This window comes from Haliaeetus albicilla, chromosome 1 (genome assembly GCF_947461875.1).
Source record: "Haliaeetus albicilla chromosome 1, bHalAlb1.1, whole genome shotgun sequence".
Lineage (NCBI taxonomy): Eukaryota > Metazoa > Chordata > Aves > Accipitriformes > Accipitridae > Haliaeetus > Haliaeetus albicilla.
The window spans coordinates 84,620,937-84,636,179 of record NC_091483.1 but is presented as its reverse complement, the minus strand read 5'-3'; the positions used below and the strand labels follow the sequence as shown (position 1 = coordinate 84,636,179).

At 49.2% G+C, this 15,243-nt stretch overlaps 1 protein-coding gene across 11 annotated transcripts in view; it reads left to right on the top strand.

Annotated features, from left to right (window-relative positions):
- The window catches only part of DYSF (dysferlin), a 106,160-nt gene that overhangs the window by 55,876 nt on the left and 35,041 nt on the right, over positions 1 to 15,243 (top strand). For 7 of the 11 annotated variants that reach the window (XM_069797358.1, XM_069797337.1, XM_069797336.1 and 4 more), the window contains 4 exons: positions 2,997 to 3,059; positions 11,992 to 12,090; positions 12,807 to 12,935; positions 14,160 to 14,315. In XM_069797358.1, coding sequence (XP_069653459.1) covers positions 2,997 to 3,059; positions 11,992 to 12,090; positions 12,807 to 12,935; positions 14,160 to 14,315 — 447 coding nt within the window. The remainder of the gene's footprint in view (positions 1 to 2,996; positions 3,060 to 11,991; positions 12,091 to 12,806; positions 12,936 to 14,159; positions 14,316 to 15,243) is intronic. The other 4 variants (XM_069797408.1, XM_069797391.1, XM_069797399.1 and 1 more) reach the window with 1 other exon arrangement.

Genomic DNA, 15,243 nt, shown 5'->3' with positions numbered 1-15,243 from the left:
GCATCCCGGTCTGAGTCCCAGTGGGGAGGAAGCCGTGGTCCCAGTTGGTGTTGGGGTGGAAAAGTTGGTAACGTCTGATCTCCTGTGAGCTCCCCGAGGCTTGCCCCATGGGCTGCCTGTTCAAAAGCCCTTCCTGAGGGTTGCCTGCAGGTGATACCGAGTATCTTTTCCTTCTTGTTACTTGCTCCCCCAGGCAGCTTTTGGCTGGGATGTGCAGAAGTAAATCTGTCTGTAAGGAAACCCAGCCCGTCTCCCCATTCCTGTGTGCAGACCTCGTCATTAGGGGACTCAGGCTCAGTCCAACAATTAGCAAAACATCCAGGAAGGCATTTATGGGCAGTGGGTGCAGAGGACAGAGGTGAGCAACCTTCTGGCTTCTGAGGATGCCTGTGAGGAAGAGGAGGGCTGTGGCAATAAGCGAGGGAGGGGTGGGTAAAGGGGGGCACCTGTGGCCTCTCCGAAATGAGGTGCCTCAGCCTTAGGCTGCAAAGTGAAGTGAGCTCTTGCTCATGTTTGACTTCCCTTTAACCAAAATAAATGACACCACGTATTGCATGATGTAATTTTTATTTTTTAAATGTCCAGCAAAGGTCAGAATAATATTTCCCTAGCAATGTCCCCAGACCTGAAGGCAGGGCCTTCTTCCCCAAAAATAGTTGCGGGCAACAGGAGTAATGAGCTGGGTTTCCTGTGGTGCTCCTGAGGCTGGTACATATGGAGCAGCTCAGCTCTTCCTTCATCACGATGTTACCAAACCTGCTCAGATCAGCCTTTTGGGGACAAAAGTTATGGATGGGGACACACACAGACTTTTATACAGGTGTACACAGTGTTTGCTGCTTGGGGGGCTGCTGCCCAGCGGTGGTGGATTGGCACAGAGGTCCCAGAGGAAGGAGTGAGACAGAGGTTTGCAGCTGGAGGGACCCAGCTCTGCAATAAATACTTTGTTCCTTGGGGCAGTTTAAAGCCTATTGAAAGCATTTACAAACTCGGATCAAACTTGGGGAACCGTTTAAACGGGAGGTAAAAGGGGAAGAAGGGGGAGAGGGATGTGGCAAAGGCAAAACACTCTGCTGCAGCGGTTTCAAAGTGGAAGGCTTTGACATTTCTTTACTGAAAGAAACATTTCACAAACAAAACACCCTGCAATGAATTGAATTATTCAGTGTGACCCCAGATTAATTCTTCTCTGTTTGTTTGTTTGTCTTTCACTTTCACCCTTTGTTTGGGGAGCGGAGGAGGAGAGGGCTTGTTCATGGAAAGCCAAGCCAAAATTCCCACCATCTCCCTCCCTAACCTCTAAATTTTGGCCCTGAATGCTGTTCCTCCCATGACCACCCTCTCCTGGTGGCAGGCATGGGTCGGGGGGACTTGTGCTTGGGTGGTCTGACACCCCGCAGCCATCAGGGTCCCTCCACCCCGCTTGGCTCCCTGCTGGGGCCAGGTTTGGAGGGTGAAGGAGGAGTCCCAGTCTGCAGAGGCCATCTTACTCCTTCTCCCTGGGAAAGGGGATGGATCCCGGGCCAGGACCCCCTGCCCAGGGCTGCAGTCTCCGTACCGCGTGCTCTTCCAGTGGTGACCTTGGAAGCAGGAGCCGGGATTGTTCCTGCCCATGCGTGTGCGCATGGGTGTGTTTCATTGTGTGGCTCCAAAGCCCTTCTCCCTCCTTGCCAAGCCTGGCTGTGGTCCCTCCTCTGATGGATGACTGGAACAAAGGATCACTTTGTTGTCCTCATCTGAAATAGAGAAAACAAACAGACACAAAACCCCTCTGCTCTGAGGTTGTTGAGTGTGTTGTCCGTCTCATCCAAGTGGGGTGAGAAGTTCAGCCTGAGGTCTGTTTAGAACAAGTCTATGTGCACATGAACTGGAAACATCATGGTTACTGAATGTGAAGAAAAGAAGCTTCTAAAACGCATAGGAAGGCAATTTTTCTGTAGCAAGGTCTCCTAGGCTAAGACCTTCTAGTTTGCTTCTCTAGGAGATGCACACAGAGTAGGGCTTTGCAAGGGCCCACAGCCTCCCCATGTTCTCCATGCTCTTTCCTGCGTCCTCATCCCCATGGGAAGCAGCTCAGGAAGGACAACCGCGAGGTCCACCTGCAGCCCCAGGGGATGAGCAGATATTTCTTCCTTCTACTTGTTGATAAAACAGTCACAGAGGAGCTGTCTCTCACTCTTCTGCTAGAGTTGCATGGGTGTCCTAGTGGGAACTGAGACCGGGGGAATCTTTCCCCCATGAAGCAGCTGTAAATTCAGTGTTTTCACCTTGACCCAAGGTCTGATGCAGGTCTGGTTCAATGGGGTCAAAAGCAGTGCATTCGGGGACCAGCCCGGGCTGGCGAGCAGCGGGAGTGCCATCGGGCTTGGCCTGATGCTCAAAACCAGCTATTTTCTCGTGAGAACATCTAATTTTCCCCCTTCTCCATCTTGAAGGAAACACACCTTGCAAGACAGAAGCAGAGCTGCTGCTTGCTGCCCAGGGCAGGGGGAGGTGATGGCAGCTTTTGGTTTGCCAAGGACAAGCTGTGCTTGTGCTCGGTGTTTTGTTTGTACCAGATCTTGGTCCTGAGCTCTCCTAATCCCTTTCTGTTAAAAACAGCCTGGGTCAGATCCTTCCCTGGCTCCCGCGATGAACTTGGCTCACTGTGTTTGCAAGCCCTCAGTGTCTGCAGGAGGAGATGCTGTCCTGCGCTGAGAAATATTAACAGCTTTTCTGTAACGTGGGTTTTTGCGGCAGTTTCCCTTTAGTACCCCATTTGTTCTCTGCAACCATTCAAACACAGTCCCATTTGATAAACATCAGTGAAAACCCAAACCCTGCTCTTGTGCCAAGGATGCCTTGTCCGGGGAGACCTCAGCCTTGTAACCCAGGGGAGGGGGAAGGTGGCACTGTACGGGTTAATTAATTTTATTTCTCCTAAATTGTGCTTTTGCTGATATATGTTAAACATTGTTCCTCTAACCCCATTGATAACCAATCATTTTAATTTGTAGCTTGCAGAGGGTCTGACCAGCTCAGCATTAATTAACATACCAGCTTCTTGGGTCCAGCCTCATGTATGTATTGCTTAATTTCTAACTTACTTGCTTGATTAATGTTTTTTGTGGATGATATGTGTGCATATATATATATATTTAAAAACTGCAAAAATTGAGGCATTTCCTTTTGTGAAAGATCCCCTCGCTGTTCCAGAAAAATGGCAATTTCACCTTGCTACAGGTGTGTGTGCATTTCGGCAATTGTTTTCCTTCATGCCAAAAAAAAAATGAGCTCGGTTTTGGGAGAAGGGATGAGGAAGCTTCCTCCCTCTTGTCCTTGCGGAGCCAGCAGAATTACATATGTGCTCAAGGTCAGATGTCTTCCCAACAGCCTCTGGCTTCTCTGTGCGCGCCAGCAGAGCCTGGTAGCTCAGTGGAGATGGTGTGTCCTGGGTGGCTGCAGTGGCGTGGTTGAGGACTTGGTGGGACTTCTGTGCTCCTCCATGTTCTAGCTCAGGGACCGTGACAAGTCCTAGGCATCATGTTGGCATAAGTTGAACTAAGAAGGTGTTGGCCTTCCATGAGGAGAAGGGTTTCACCCCAAGGAAGGTTTCATCTCATCAGCAGGACTTTGCACAGTCCTGGTTCTTGCAGGTATACAGCCTGGTGCCCTCAAAGTGTGGGGATGAGGGAGATGCTAGGCAGCAGCTGAGCAGTGACAGATCCCTCCTTGCGAAGTGTCTCCTGCTCCCTTTTCATAAGAAATTCAGATGTTTGGGATGTTCCTGGGTTTTGTAAGAAGGGCAGTGAAGTTGCTTTGCTTTCTCAGGGCTGACACTCCAGAGGAGCAGTTCTTCTCCATGCCCCAAATTCATCCCTAGCAGGGTCATGACCCTGGGGCTCTTCACCCCTCTTAGGTCCCTCTTGATACCAGCCCATGAGTTACAGGACACGGGCTGTTCCTGCCAAAAACCGTGCACATTCCTCCCACGTGTTTCAGGCCAGACTCTGTTGCGTTGCTTTCCCCTTCCTCGCTGCAATAGACAGTGACTCCTTCCCATGGCCGAAGCCGGAGCGCTGCCCGTGCGCTTCAGCCCTGGGGTGTAAAACACGGATGAGTCAGCCCAGACCTTTGGAAGAAGGTCAGCTCGAAGGTGTTATTTATACTGTGTCTTTGAGAGGAATAGCATCCCTTTGAGGTCTGACCATGCAGGATGGAAGGAAAGATAAATTGGGCTTTCACTTGCTGAAAATAGAGTAAAAATCGAGCAAGCAGAGCATGTGAGTAAGAGGTGGGTTGCAGCTTCATGGCAGCAGAAGCCCCGATGGAAACCTTTGTAGGTCTTGGCATAGGGTTGGAGGCATGTTTAACGTCCAGCCTGTCTCTCTGTAATATATAGATATGTGCTCTGTTGGCCCTACGTGCATCTCTCCAGTACCCTGTTTATCCTCTGTACCCACATAATATTGTTCACTGATGCGGCTTCCTTTGTTGCACAGAGCAGACAGATGGGTAGCTGTGCTGGGATGCGGAGTATGGAAACAAAAGCTCCATAAATAGCCTCCCCCCTCTCTCTGTTCATCAGCATCTTTAATTTACGTGAATATGTTTTTGTTTTAGTTCAAATAAAATTTTGCAAAAAAAAAAAAGAAGAAAAAGAAAAAGAAAAAAGCTGCAAACCATTAATTTAAAATAAAAGCAACAGAATATTAGGCAGTAATAAACCCATTCTCCTGGCCTTCACCAGGACCCTACAAGAATGTGATTAAATATAATAAACCTCACGTCATGGAGAGCTGCTGACGCCTCCTGGGGGAAACCATCCTGTTTTGGAAAGCAGGTCACCGAGACGGCCCATGCACGTCTTCCTTCCCGTCTCCTTCTCCTTTATAGCTGGGGAGCTTCGCACGAAAGCAGGAGCTGTGGAATGAGGCATAGGGGCTGCAGCTGGTTAAATATTAGGAAAAAAGCTTTTACGGCCAAAAAAATCCAGCCCAGTGTTGGAGTGTGTGAGGGAGCTCCTGAACTTCGCTGGGTTCTGCCTCCGACCGTGGCGTTAATGACCTGGAGGAGGGGGAGCGTGGTGGGAGATTGTGGGCTTGCCCCTCATGGAGAGCTGAGCCTGTAGATCAGTCTGTCCATCTCATCAGTGCAGTCCACAAGAAGTGGTTTTTTTTTTTTTTTTCCCCCTTCATCTCGAGCGTGTGGGTTTTCTGCCTCCCCAGCAGCGTGGCCTCAGTGTGCTGAGAAAACCTTGAAAAAACCTCAGACCCAAAAACGGCTCTGGAAAAATGGGGTAGGCATTGCTGGGGGGGACCCAGCGAGCCACCAAGGAGGGCGAAGGGCATCACCTCTGCTCCCCGTGGCAGCAATCCCCAACGCCTTCCTGGGGGGTGAAGGCTGGGGAGAAGTGATAGTGTGGTGGGGACGCCAGGTCAGGGCTGCCAGAGCTGATGCTTCAGGCTCTGCCTGGAGCCTGCACGGATCCAAGCACTTAATCTGCAATTGTTTATAACCTAGTTCGTAAACCCTTTCTAATCTGGCCTCTCTTCACACTCCTCTGGTGCTGCTGTTGCCAAAGTCCTCCTAGGCAAAGTCAGGAGCTGGCCCTTCGTCCCTCTCTTGTCCCTCCTGAGAATCTTTGGCATAAGCAAAACGAGATGATTTTGCAACACCTATGTCTCGCAGATGCACCTCTGCTCGAGATCTGACCCCTTCCCACCACGCTGAAGTCCCGGCTCATTCTTCTGGAGTTCAAGTGATTCAGTCACGTTCAAAGGGTGAAAGAGAGACTCATGACTTCTTAAAATGTCAAAATAAGCTCTTTCAGGAGGCCTTTCCCCCTCCCTGCTTGGGAGGAGCACTCTGCAATTATCCACAAGATCCCCTCCTTGTTGTCCTGTAAATCCCCTTTTCAAACTGTCAAACCATCCCCAGAGCCTCACCTGGGCTTGGCCAGTGTCCCCTCGAAGCTCTCGGAGGATGGAGGTGCCATCGCCCTCCGTGTCTCTGCCACGATGCCCGCCAGAGCCGACCTGAGAGTGTTCAGAATGAGATCCCGGTGACCCTTGGGGTGTCAGTTTGGGAAAGCGCAGGGGACTGCAGGACAGAGGAGAGCCCGTAGACATCATCAGCAGAAGGTGCAATACACCTCTTGCTAAGATCAAAGCCTGTATTTAGTCAGCTGAATCATGGCTAAAGCTCAAGTAGATGTAGTGTAGATGCCACCACCAGAGCTGGTCACACCAGGATCCCTTTACGAACAAGGGACTGTAAAACTCTATGCTTTTGGCCTGTTTCTGATATCTGTCTTAAAAGCAATCTTTAAATGGAAACTGTTTGGGGCAGTTTCCCATCCTTCTCTCTTTCTGCAGAGCACAGCACAATGGGAGCCGAATCCCGAGCGGGGTCCCTGTGTGCCAGGGCAGTATTAGTGATAAATAAGAGTGTTATTGATTCATTGTTAAGGGCCAGAGGAAAATACAGAAATGCTTCTAAAGAGTCACTTTAAAATGGCAACAGATACAGCTGGGAATTACCAGAAAGCTGCTTGTGCAAGCAAAGAATAAGGATGGTATATTTGGCGAGGAAAAGTTGCATTTTGCAAAGCACCTGTTTGCCACCAAGGGGCTTTGAGGGCCCTAATCCTCTTTGGCACGGTGTCCTTGTCCGTGTCTCCTCCACACTGCTCAGGACTCAGGATGGAAGGGGCAGGCAGGCTCCTTCTCCTGAGAAGTACAAATGAGCTTTCGGGTCCTGATGAGTGAAAATGTGAGGTTAGTGTGAAAGCACCGACGTGGGTGGCAGGTGGTGGGAGTGGAGGGACCCAGGTTTGCAGGAGAGCTTTCCCTTTGCAGAGGACCCCCCCATGGTTAATGCCCCAGCAGCTCCTGCATTCCCAGCTGTGAAAGGGTCTGGCAAGATCTCCTCTCCACCAGCCTTATCTTGCTGGAGCAGTAGCAGGAGTCAGGCAGTTCATAAGCATCTCCCAGAGAAGAGGAGCTCACAAGGAGCCCTCAGACACCTCTGAGCTATGAAACTGCAACGAGGAGCCTCCGTTCTCCCCTGAGAAGCACTCTAAGGTGCTTTCGACGCAGTTATTCTTACCATTATTTTGGCTTGCCATGCTTTGGTTGTAAGAAATACAAATAACCCATCAAATGACAAGTTAGCAAAGCTAACCCAAGCCAAAAACAAAAAGTCAAAATCTGTAAACTATTTGGAATAATTGGTTATTTGCTGTGTTTGCTAGTTCCAAATCAGAGCACATATTTTACGGCTTATCCTGTTACTGTTAGTTGGAAGAGCTCTTGGTGTTGGATATCTCTTGCTGAAAACGGTCGCCAACCCACTCTGCAGCCCAGTGTTGCCTCCCCGGCACGTTCCTGCCGTCTTTTTTTCTCCCAGTGTTTCACACACGCTCAGGGGACAGCCCACAGCACTGCCACGGGCGATGGGTGAAAGCCCTTCCAGACCTATCTGGATGCACGTCAAGCTGGCTTTCCACCAGCCAGGGTTGCAGGGGAAAGCATCCCCAAATATAAGCCGCAGGACAGAGGAAAAATGGTGGCAAGAAGGTGCGTGGGTGGCTGCCTTCAGGTGAACATGGCTAATTGTAGGCTGATTGAACAGGGTGAAAAAAAACCCCCACTGCAAACAAACAGTTTTGTCCACTTCTGAGCAAAATTAACATTTTTGTGGGAAAAAAAAAACAAAAAAAAAAACCCAAAACCAACCCCAGTGAAACAGTCCTAAATGGATAATTTCTCTTTATGAACATCTGACAGTTCACACCTTGAAGAGTTAATGGAAGGATAAGCCGTGTCCTCTTGCAGCCTCTCTGCGTGGATGCATGTGGTTTTCTCCTCCTGCCTCCAGCCTTGCTTTCTGCACGGTGCTGCTCAGAGCTGCGGCAAGTCCCTGAGATAGGTTGAAGGAACCAGGAGAAAGGACCAGGTTAACCCAAGGATAACGAAAGACAAGTCCCTCTTGGGGAAGAGGTTGGAGTTCAAGGACCTGGGGGGTTTGTTAACACGAAAAAGGTTTCCTCTGGCTCCCAACGTCTGGTGGGTGCGAGGTCCCAAGCCCAGCTGGTGACACCTCCACCCCAGCGTCTTGGGCAGGGCATGGCCTCCTAGCAGGAAAAATCTGATTTTTTCCTGCCTCCCAGGCACTTCTGCAACTGCTCCTGGTCTGCATTTGTAGGTGACAGAGTTCCCCGCGGGCAGCAGAGGCTGACGTGCCTCCCCGGCGTGGGGTAGGTGGCACCTTGCTTGGGTGGTGGGTGGCTGGTGGGCTTTGTCGCTGCCGTCTCCTTGCAGAACCACCCCGAGGATGCCTCCTGCAGCAGCGAGCCGTTTGGTTTCCTGCCTGGGCATGCCGACCTCTGGAGCGATGCTAGACAGAGCAGCAGAGGGATTTAGGATGTGGTCAGAAAACCCCGAGGAGTGCAGCTGCGGTGTTTAAAGACATTTTTGTGTTCCCCAGCTGTTTGCCATGGTTCTCTCCGCTGGAGTTTTCTGTGCCCGCAGGAGGACAGGGCTGGGCTGGGTTAGTTTAGTCGGGTAATGAGCTGAGCTGACCAGGCTGCCTTTGCACTGGAGCAGATGAGGATGCTAATACCACCCGCTCCAAGGCTGAGATGCAGGGTAAGCGTGGTAACAAACAGCTGGGGAGCTGCCTCTATAAATGTCCAGGCTGTTTCTAGAGGGATCTTCTCATCCCAGCTGCAGAGCTTTCTCATAGCAGGAAATCTGCCTCCCAGATGTGAGGTGCGAGTACATTTGAGACTGAGGCAGTGGCTTAGCTTCTTTAGAGGCAGTATTTATTATTGCTATAATTATCTATATTCCCACAGGGAAGAGCGTGTAATCACTAGGAGAGCAAGCATGAGTATTAAGACTTCGGTTGTCTCATGCCTGCTTTGCTCTCCTGGCTTTGCTGTCTGGACGTTAACCTCTCTGTGCCTCAGTTTCCCCAACCTGTAAGGTGCCGATGATAAGGACTAAATTTCACCAGAAGCCAGCATGTCCGTTGCATGGCAACTTCTCAGGTTTCCCTGCCTCCTTTTGCTCCAGACCAAAATGGCCATTTCAACATATTTTGTGAAAATTGGGTTATGCTGGACAAGCCCAGACTCCTGCTGTCCCCATCTGGGAACACACCCGATGGGACAATCTCGCAGTTGCAGGAAACCCTGGGCGGTGGGGAGAAAATCGCTCTAGCTCAGCATCCCTGGCAAAACTGAGGTTAAAACTGGTGCATTCCCCCCTGGGTGAAACAAAATGAGCTTGAAAGCACCCCGAGAGCTGCCGGGATGACACAGGTCTGCATTTCGGGGTCCAGGGGAGGGGAGGATTTCAGTACCCTCAACAGCAATGTGCACAGCCCTGGATGAAAGTCCTACGTGGAGATCAGGCACAGCTTAAACCTCCTTCCCTATTATCTGAAGGTGGTAAGTAAACGGCAGCTGCTGGCTCTGCTGAACCGAAGGCCTGATCCAGAATGCCCTTAAGGCTGCGTCTGAAGAGCCTCATTGACTTCAGAGGGATTTGCACACTCGATTGAAGTTAAGCATGTGTCTGAGTGCTTTTGCTGTGTCCAAGCCATAATCCCAGAAATGTTTCAAGTGGGAAGTTGCAGCCTGATGGTGAAATTCTGGTTTTAAAGGCATTTTTAAAAAAAATCTGAATTTCTTTATTTTTGGACACGCCATACTTTTGGCCATAAGGCATTCCTCTCTTCTGGGATGTGCCCCTGGAAGGGGTTCTCCTGCTGCCCCTTTCCTGGATGCTCACGGAGCTGCTGGAAAACTGATGAAATGCTCCCATTCAGGCTCTTGCCTGGTGAAATGGTCCTGGACCCTCCTCCGCCGCTCCTGTGTCAAATGTTGACCTTCCGATTTTAGCAGAAAATGCCAAAGCTGGGCACCCTGGGGCTTGAAAGGTCTTGACTTTATGTCGGTGCGGAATGGGAAAGTGTTTGCAATCCTGACTCCAGTCTCACGGCATTTGGGATGCAGGTGCCAGCCCACATTATGGTGGTCCCTGCTCCATGGGAGCTGTGGTCGTGAGGGAAGAGGGAATGAATGGGGATGGGGAGACAGCAGATCTTCTGATAACCATGACAGTGGCTCACCCCATCTGAGTGAGCTTCTCCCTAAGCCAAAATTTTAGCCGTCTGTCACTTGATGTGAAATTTATCCACCAGTGATGCTCACCCGTGGGGGTGCGCCCCATTGCAGCCCCGTGGGGTCCGTGCAAAAGTGGGAGAGGGCGTGCAGGATGCTTGACGTCCCTCAGCCATCTGCGCCAAGGCTCAGGGCACAGACCCCGACTCTGAGGACCCTCCTGTACCATGTCCAAGATAAAACACCAGAGATGATTTTGGCTATCACCTGGTTGCTAAATGAAATCCCTGAATTCAATCACTTGTGCAGTGAAGCCATTGCTTTCCCTGGCTTTCCCATTTGCAGGCAAATGGATTAATCTCCTTTGCTATTAACATTCCAGCTGCTCCCCTTGCCTCCTTTTTTTTTCTTCCCCCCTTTTTTTGGAACATCAGTAGAAATCAGCAAAAATATCTAACCAAATTCTTTGTTTTGGGGCTGCAGAAGATACCATGGGTAAGTCGTCAGATTAGTTTAAGTGCTTTCTTTGTAACTCAGTACCTGTGGAATGTCGTAATAAAGCCATGATGGTCAGAGTGTAGCTTTTTAAACAATAAAACAGGGGAAGCGATGAAAGGCAAATTTTTTTATTTTTTTATTTTTTCAAAAAAAGGGAGGCAGCAGAGGCCTCAGAGTTAATTTATGTAATATTTCTATTAAAAACAATGTCTATTCAAGACATCAATTTAAAGCCTGCACCGTTGGCTTAAAATATAAATCCAATAAACCTCTATTATGATTCCTCCATTAGGTCAGTGTGATGGAATTTTGTGGACTTCTAAAATAAGACATCATTATTTTTCAGGAATGTTTCATGAATCACAGTCAAAGCCCCTTCATCTTTGCTTGTATAAATTTCAAAAATGGTGCTCTTATAAAATATATACATTTGCTGAAGCCGGCAGCCGGCTTTCTTCTTGGAACAGCATCCTTGGAGCTGAAATGCAGTTTGCATAGCAGATGAGGCAAATGCTCCTTAATGGTGTTGTGGCTGTGGGCTGTGATGTTGTGAGGCTGAGGCTGTGTGAGATTTGCCCGTTTCTTTGTATAATATCAATGAGAAGAGAGTTACACTCTTCCTGAGAGAGGTGCAGCACCTGAGGGCCATTTGGTTTTAGTGGAACTATATGCATTTTATGCATTTATTTGTTTGCCAATGTGCTTTGGATGGGGAGGTGGATGGTGCTGGGACACAAACCAGAAAGGCAATCCCCATCCCAGAAACCCCCAAACCTTCCAGGCAAAGCCTAAAGCAGGGGTCGAGTTTAAGAGCAGCCCTCACATCCTCCCCGAATTTCAGGCTGTCAGGACCATGTTAGCATGAGAGTTAATTAGTCTCATCCCCTGTGTGGTCCTGCGCTGAGGTCCTGGGAAGACCACCACCCAAATGGCCCAAATCTGCCCCGGTCTAAAAAGTTTCTTCTTGTGAGCTCTGCCTCCTCCTCCCATGGAGAATCATCCTCTCTGCTGACAGGTCCACGTCCATGGCGTTGCTGTGGCTGCAACAGCTGGATTTGGGCTGGAAGCATCCCAAAAGCACCTTGAAACCAGGGAGTGAGGAGCTGCAGGTTGGGGTCACGATAGCTTCACAGCCTCTGCAGGACAGAGACCCACCAAGCCCCAGCTGTGCCGTGGGGTTGGTGCACAGGACAGGAGTTTCAGGACATGGTTTAGTGGGCATGGTGGTGTTGGATTGATGGTTGGACTCGATGATCTTAAAGGTCTTTTCCAACCTAAACGATTCTATGATTCTATAAGTTCACCTCTAGCAGTTATGGGAGATTAGTTGATCACGGGGGTTTGCTCGTGGAGATGTGTAACTTTGGTATCCCTTGCCGCAGGAGGAAGAATTCATTGACTGGTGGAGCAAATTCTATGCTTCCACAGGAGAGAGGGAAAAATGTGGCTGCTATTTAGAGAAGGGCTTTGACACCCTGAAGGTAAGTGGCCTCGGCTGGTTCTGGCTCATTGGACCTGCACTTCCCATGATGTTTTTCCAGAGGCTTTGATTTTTTTTGAGGGTTTAGGCTTTTTTTTTTCTTCTGGGACAAAAGAAGTAAAAAAAAGATAATTTTACTGTGAGAGCAAGTACTTTTGTTCTAAAAAATAACTATTTTGAAAACTCAGTTTTCTTTAGAAAATCCTTTCTGGTAACTTTCCACTTTGCAGCCTTCACAAAATCGTCACTTTTCTAAGTGGCAGAGGAGGTGGGGAACTGCCACCCTGAAAAGTGTTTGGGAACAACAAGGAATGCTAGAGATTGCTTAGGGAAGAGGGAGATTTAGGTACTCTGTTACAAGAACTGCTAAAATTAACACAGGAGCCCAAATAGAATAAAATGGGGCAGACCTGGCCTGGTCTTAAGGAAAATGTTCCCAGCAGGAAGGTCTCTTTGGCTGGTGAAAAACCTTCTGCAACACCTTGGCTTAGTCTGGGTCTTCTGTGATGTGCTGTTATTTATTGTAGGGTTGCTCAAGGTCTGTTCTTCATCACTGTCCTGGGGGGGCAACAAGGGTGACAGGTCCCAGGACTCTGTCCCAGTGGGTGGTATTTCCCCCAGACTGAGGAGCTTGGGTCAAGTCTTGTCCCAGATCGGCGGAGACATGCAGCTGGTCCCCCTCTGCCCCCGCCTTGCCCCCCATCTCTCCCTCCCCAGGTCTACGAGACGGAGCTGGAGAATGTGGAGGACTTTGAGCATCTCTCTGACTTCTGCCACACCTTCAAGCTGTATCGTGGCCGGTCACAGGACTCGAATGATGACCCCTCGGTCGTGGGGGAGTTCAAGGTGTGATGGTCTCTCTTTCTACCTGTACCCAGGAACACACGCTGCTGGGTGGAAGGTCTTGCTGCTGAGCGGGGTGACGCCAAATGACTATTTTTGGGTAGGACTTCAGTGAGAAATAAGCTATAAAAGTAGACCACTGGTCCTAGTCTGAACAACCTGCCTGTGCAGGTCTGGCTGCTGTATTCCCAGCAGCGAGTGCCTTGCATGCTTCAAACACAGTCTAGGCTGTGCCGTCACCCTGGAGCAAAAACCCATCTGAAACTGATGCTGGATTTAAGCGATGGAGCATCTTCTTCCTCTGGGGCAGCAGTGGGAGCATGGGTGAGCACTGGTGGTCTCACCACACTGGTGCTCAGAGCTCTCCCTTTAGAGGTGTCTGCCCAGTGCAGAGAAGCGGTGCATCCTTTGCTTTTTTTAACCTTTAGCCTATTTGCAAGAGAAGAGGGATTAAAATTTTCTAGTTGTTTTTTTTTTTTTTTTTTAAATCCCACTCTTACCCAGCACTCTCCTCCCCCAAACAATACCCAGAGACTGATTCTGCCACTTCACTGGGAGGAAATCAGCTCTCGTGAATAAAATAATTGTAAATTTTTGCATTTTCTCTCTCCTCCTCCCATCCCTCTCTCAGGAACCAGCTGCCTTGTTCAGGAACCCTCAAACTGTCCCTGAAAGTCTCAGCCTAAACCTTTTGGGGGGGGCTAGTTGGCATTGGGAGCAAGGCCCCTTCACACCACTTTAATAGCTTGAAGGCTCAAACAACAGTGAAGCAGAAGAGAGAAAGGATGAACAGGCGAGAGGTGCTCTGTGCAGGGGTGTAGCAGAGTTTGCATCGATGTTCAAGCAAAGGGGTGAATGATACAGGGGCTCACCACCCCGCTCCTAACTCCCTCGACCATGAGGAGCCTGGCAGGACGTGGTCTGGTCTAGTAGACAGAAGAGGGTCAGGATCTGGGCTCTGTCCCCAGCATTGTAGTAGTTGTAGGTGCCCCATCCCTGGAAACCTTCCAGGTCAGGTTGGATGGGGCTCTGAGCAACCTGCTCAAGCTGAAGATGTCCCTGCCCGCGGCAGCGGGTTGGACTAGGTGACCTTTAAAGGTCCCCCCCAACCCAAACTATGCTATGATGCTATGCAAGCATCCAGACTGTCGTTGCAAGCCTGCTCACACAAGACCCATCCGCACATGTGGGTGTGCAAGCGCAGCTGACCATGTCTGTCCTTCACAGGGTTCGTTCAAAATTTACCCTCTCCCCGATGACCCGCGAGTCCCAGTGCCACCTCGGCAGTTCCACCAGCTGCCGGCCAGAGGACCCCAGGAGTGTCTTGTCAGGGTCTATGTCATCCGAGCCTTCGACCTCCAGCCCAAGGACACCAATGGAAAGGTATCCTCCTGCTGGGGCAAGCTCTGGTGGACCTCAGTGTTGGCTCATGGGTTGGGCTCTTCCAACAGGTCAGTCGTAATTGATGAAAATTTACAGATCAGGCTTAAAATTTAGAAACAACAGTGACAGCAAAAAGGAGAAATTTACCCCTTCTTTCTGCCTCCATTGCAACATCTGGGAATCCCAGGAGCCAACTCTTCTTCCATCCTGAGGGATTTTTCAGTAGGGCTAGTTAAAATAGCTAAATGAGTTGGTTTTTTTTTTTTATACCTCAGTGCCAAAGGAAACAAAATTATGTCTTTCACATGACCGCTTTTTGCAAAGCTTTGCCAGCCTCGAAGAAAAATTCAGTGCAAAAAGAAAATTGTGTTGGTTCAAAAAGAAAATGTTCATTTTGTTTCACTTTGCAAAAAAACTCAGGGAAAAAGTCCTTCTTAACTCTCTTTGTTCCATTGCAAAGCAGGGAAAAAGTATGGGAAATATTTTGACATGAACAAAACAAAACCGGTTTTTAATCTGCCCTGTTTTTGAAAATGGACTTGGAATGAAGGTTTTCAATTTCTTAGAAACCCCCCATAAGAGACTCCTATAGAAAAAAAAAGATGGAGAAGAAAAAATGCTTTTTTGACGCTGAAAACCAAAACCAATCCAAGTTTGACCCACAGTCTTTCCTTCTATGCTGTGGTGTCTCCTGAAGCTCGTCCCAGTCAAGGGGAGACAAAAGGAGAGCCCTGGATGCCCAGTCCCTGCTCACACTGCAGACCTTCCCTGAGCACTGCTTTTCGATCCTTTGCTTCTTAAAAAAATCTGCAGATCAAGGAAAAGTGATGAGGAACTTGGCCTGGGTGTTTTTTCTAGGGTGCATAACTAGCCAATATCTTTTCCTTTTTTTTTTTTTTGATTTTTTTTTTTTTTTCATGCGAGCTAA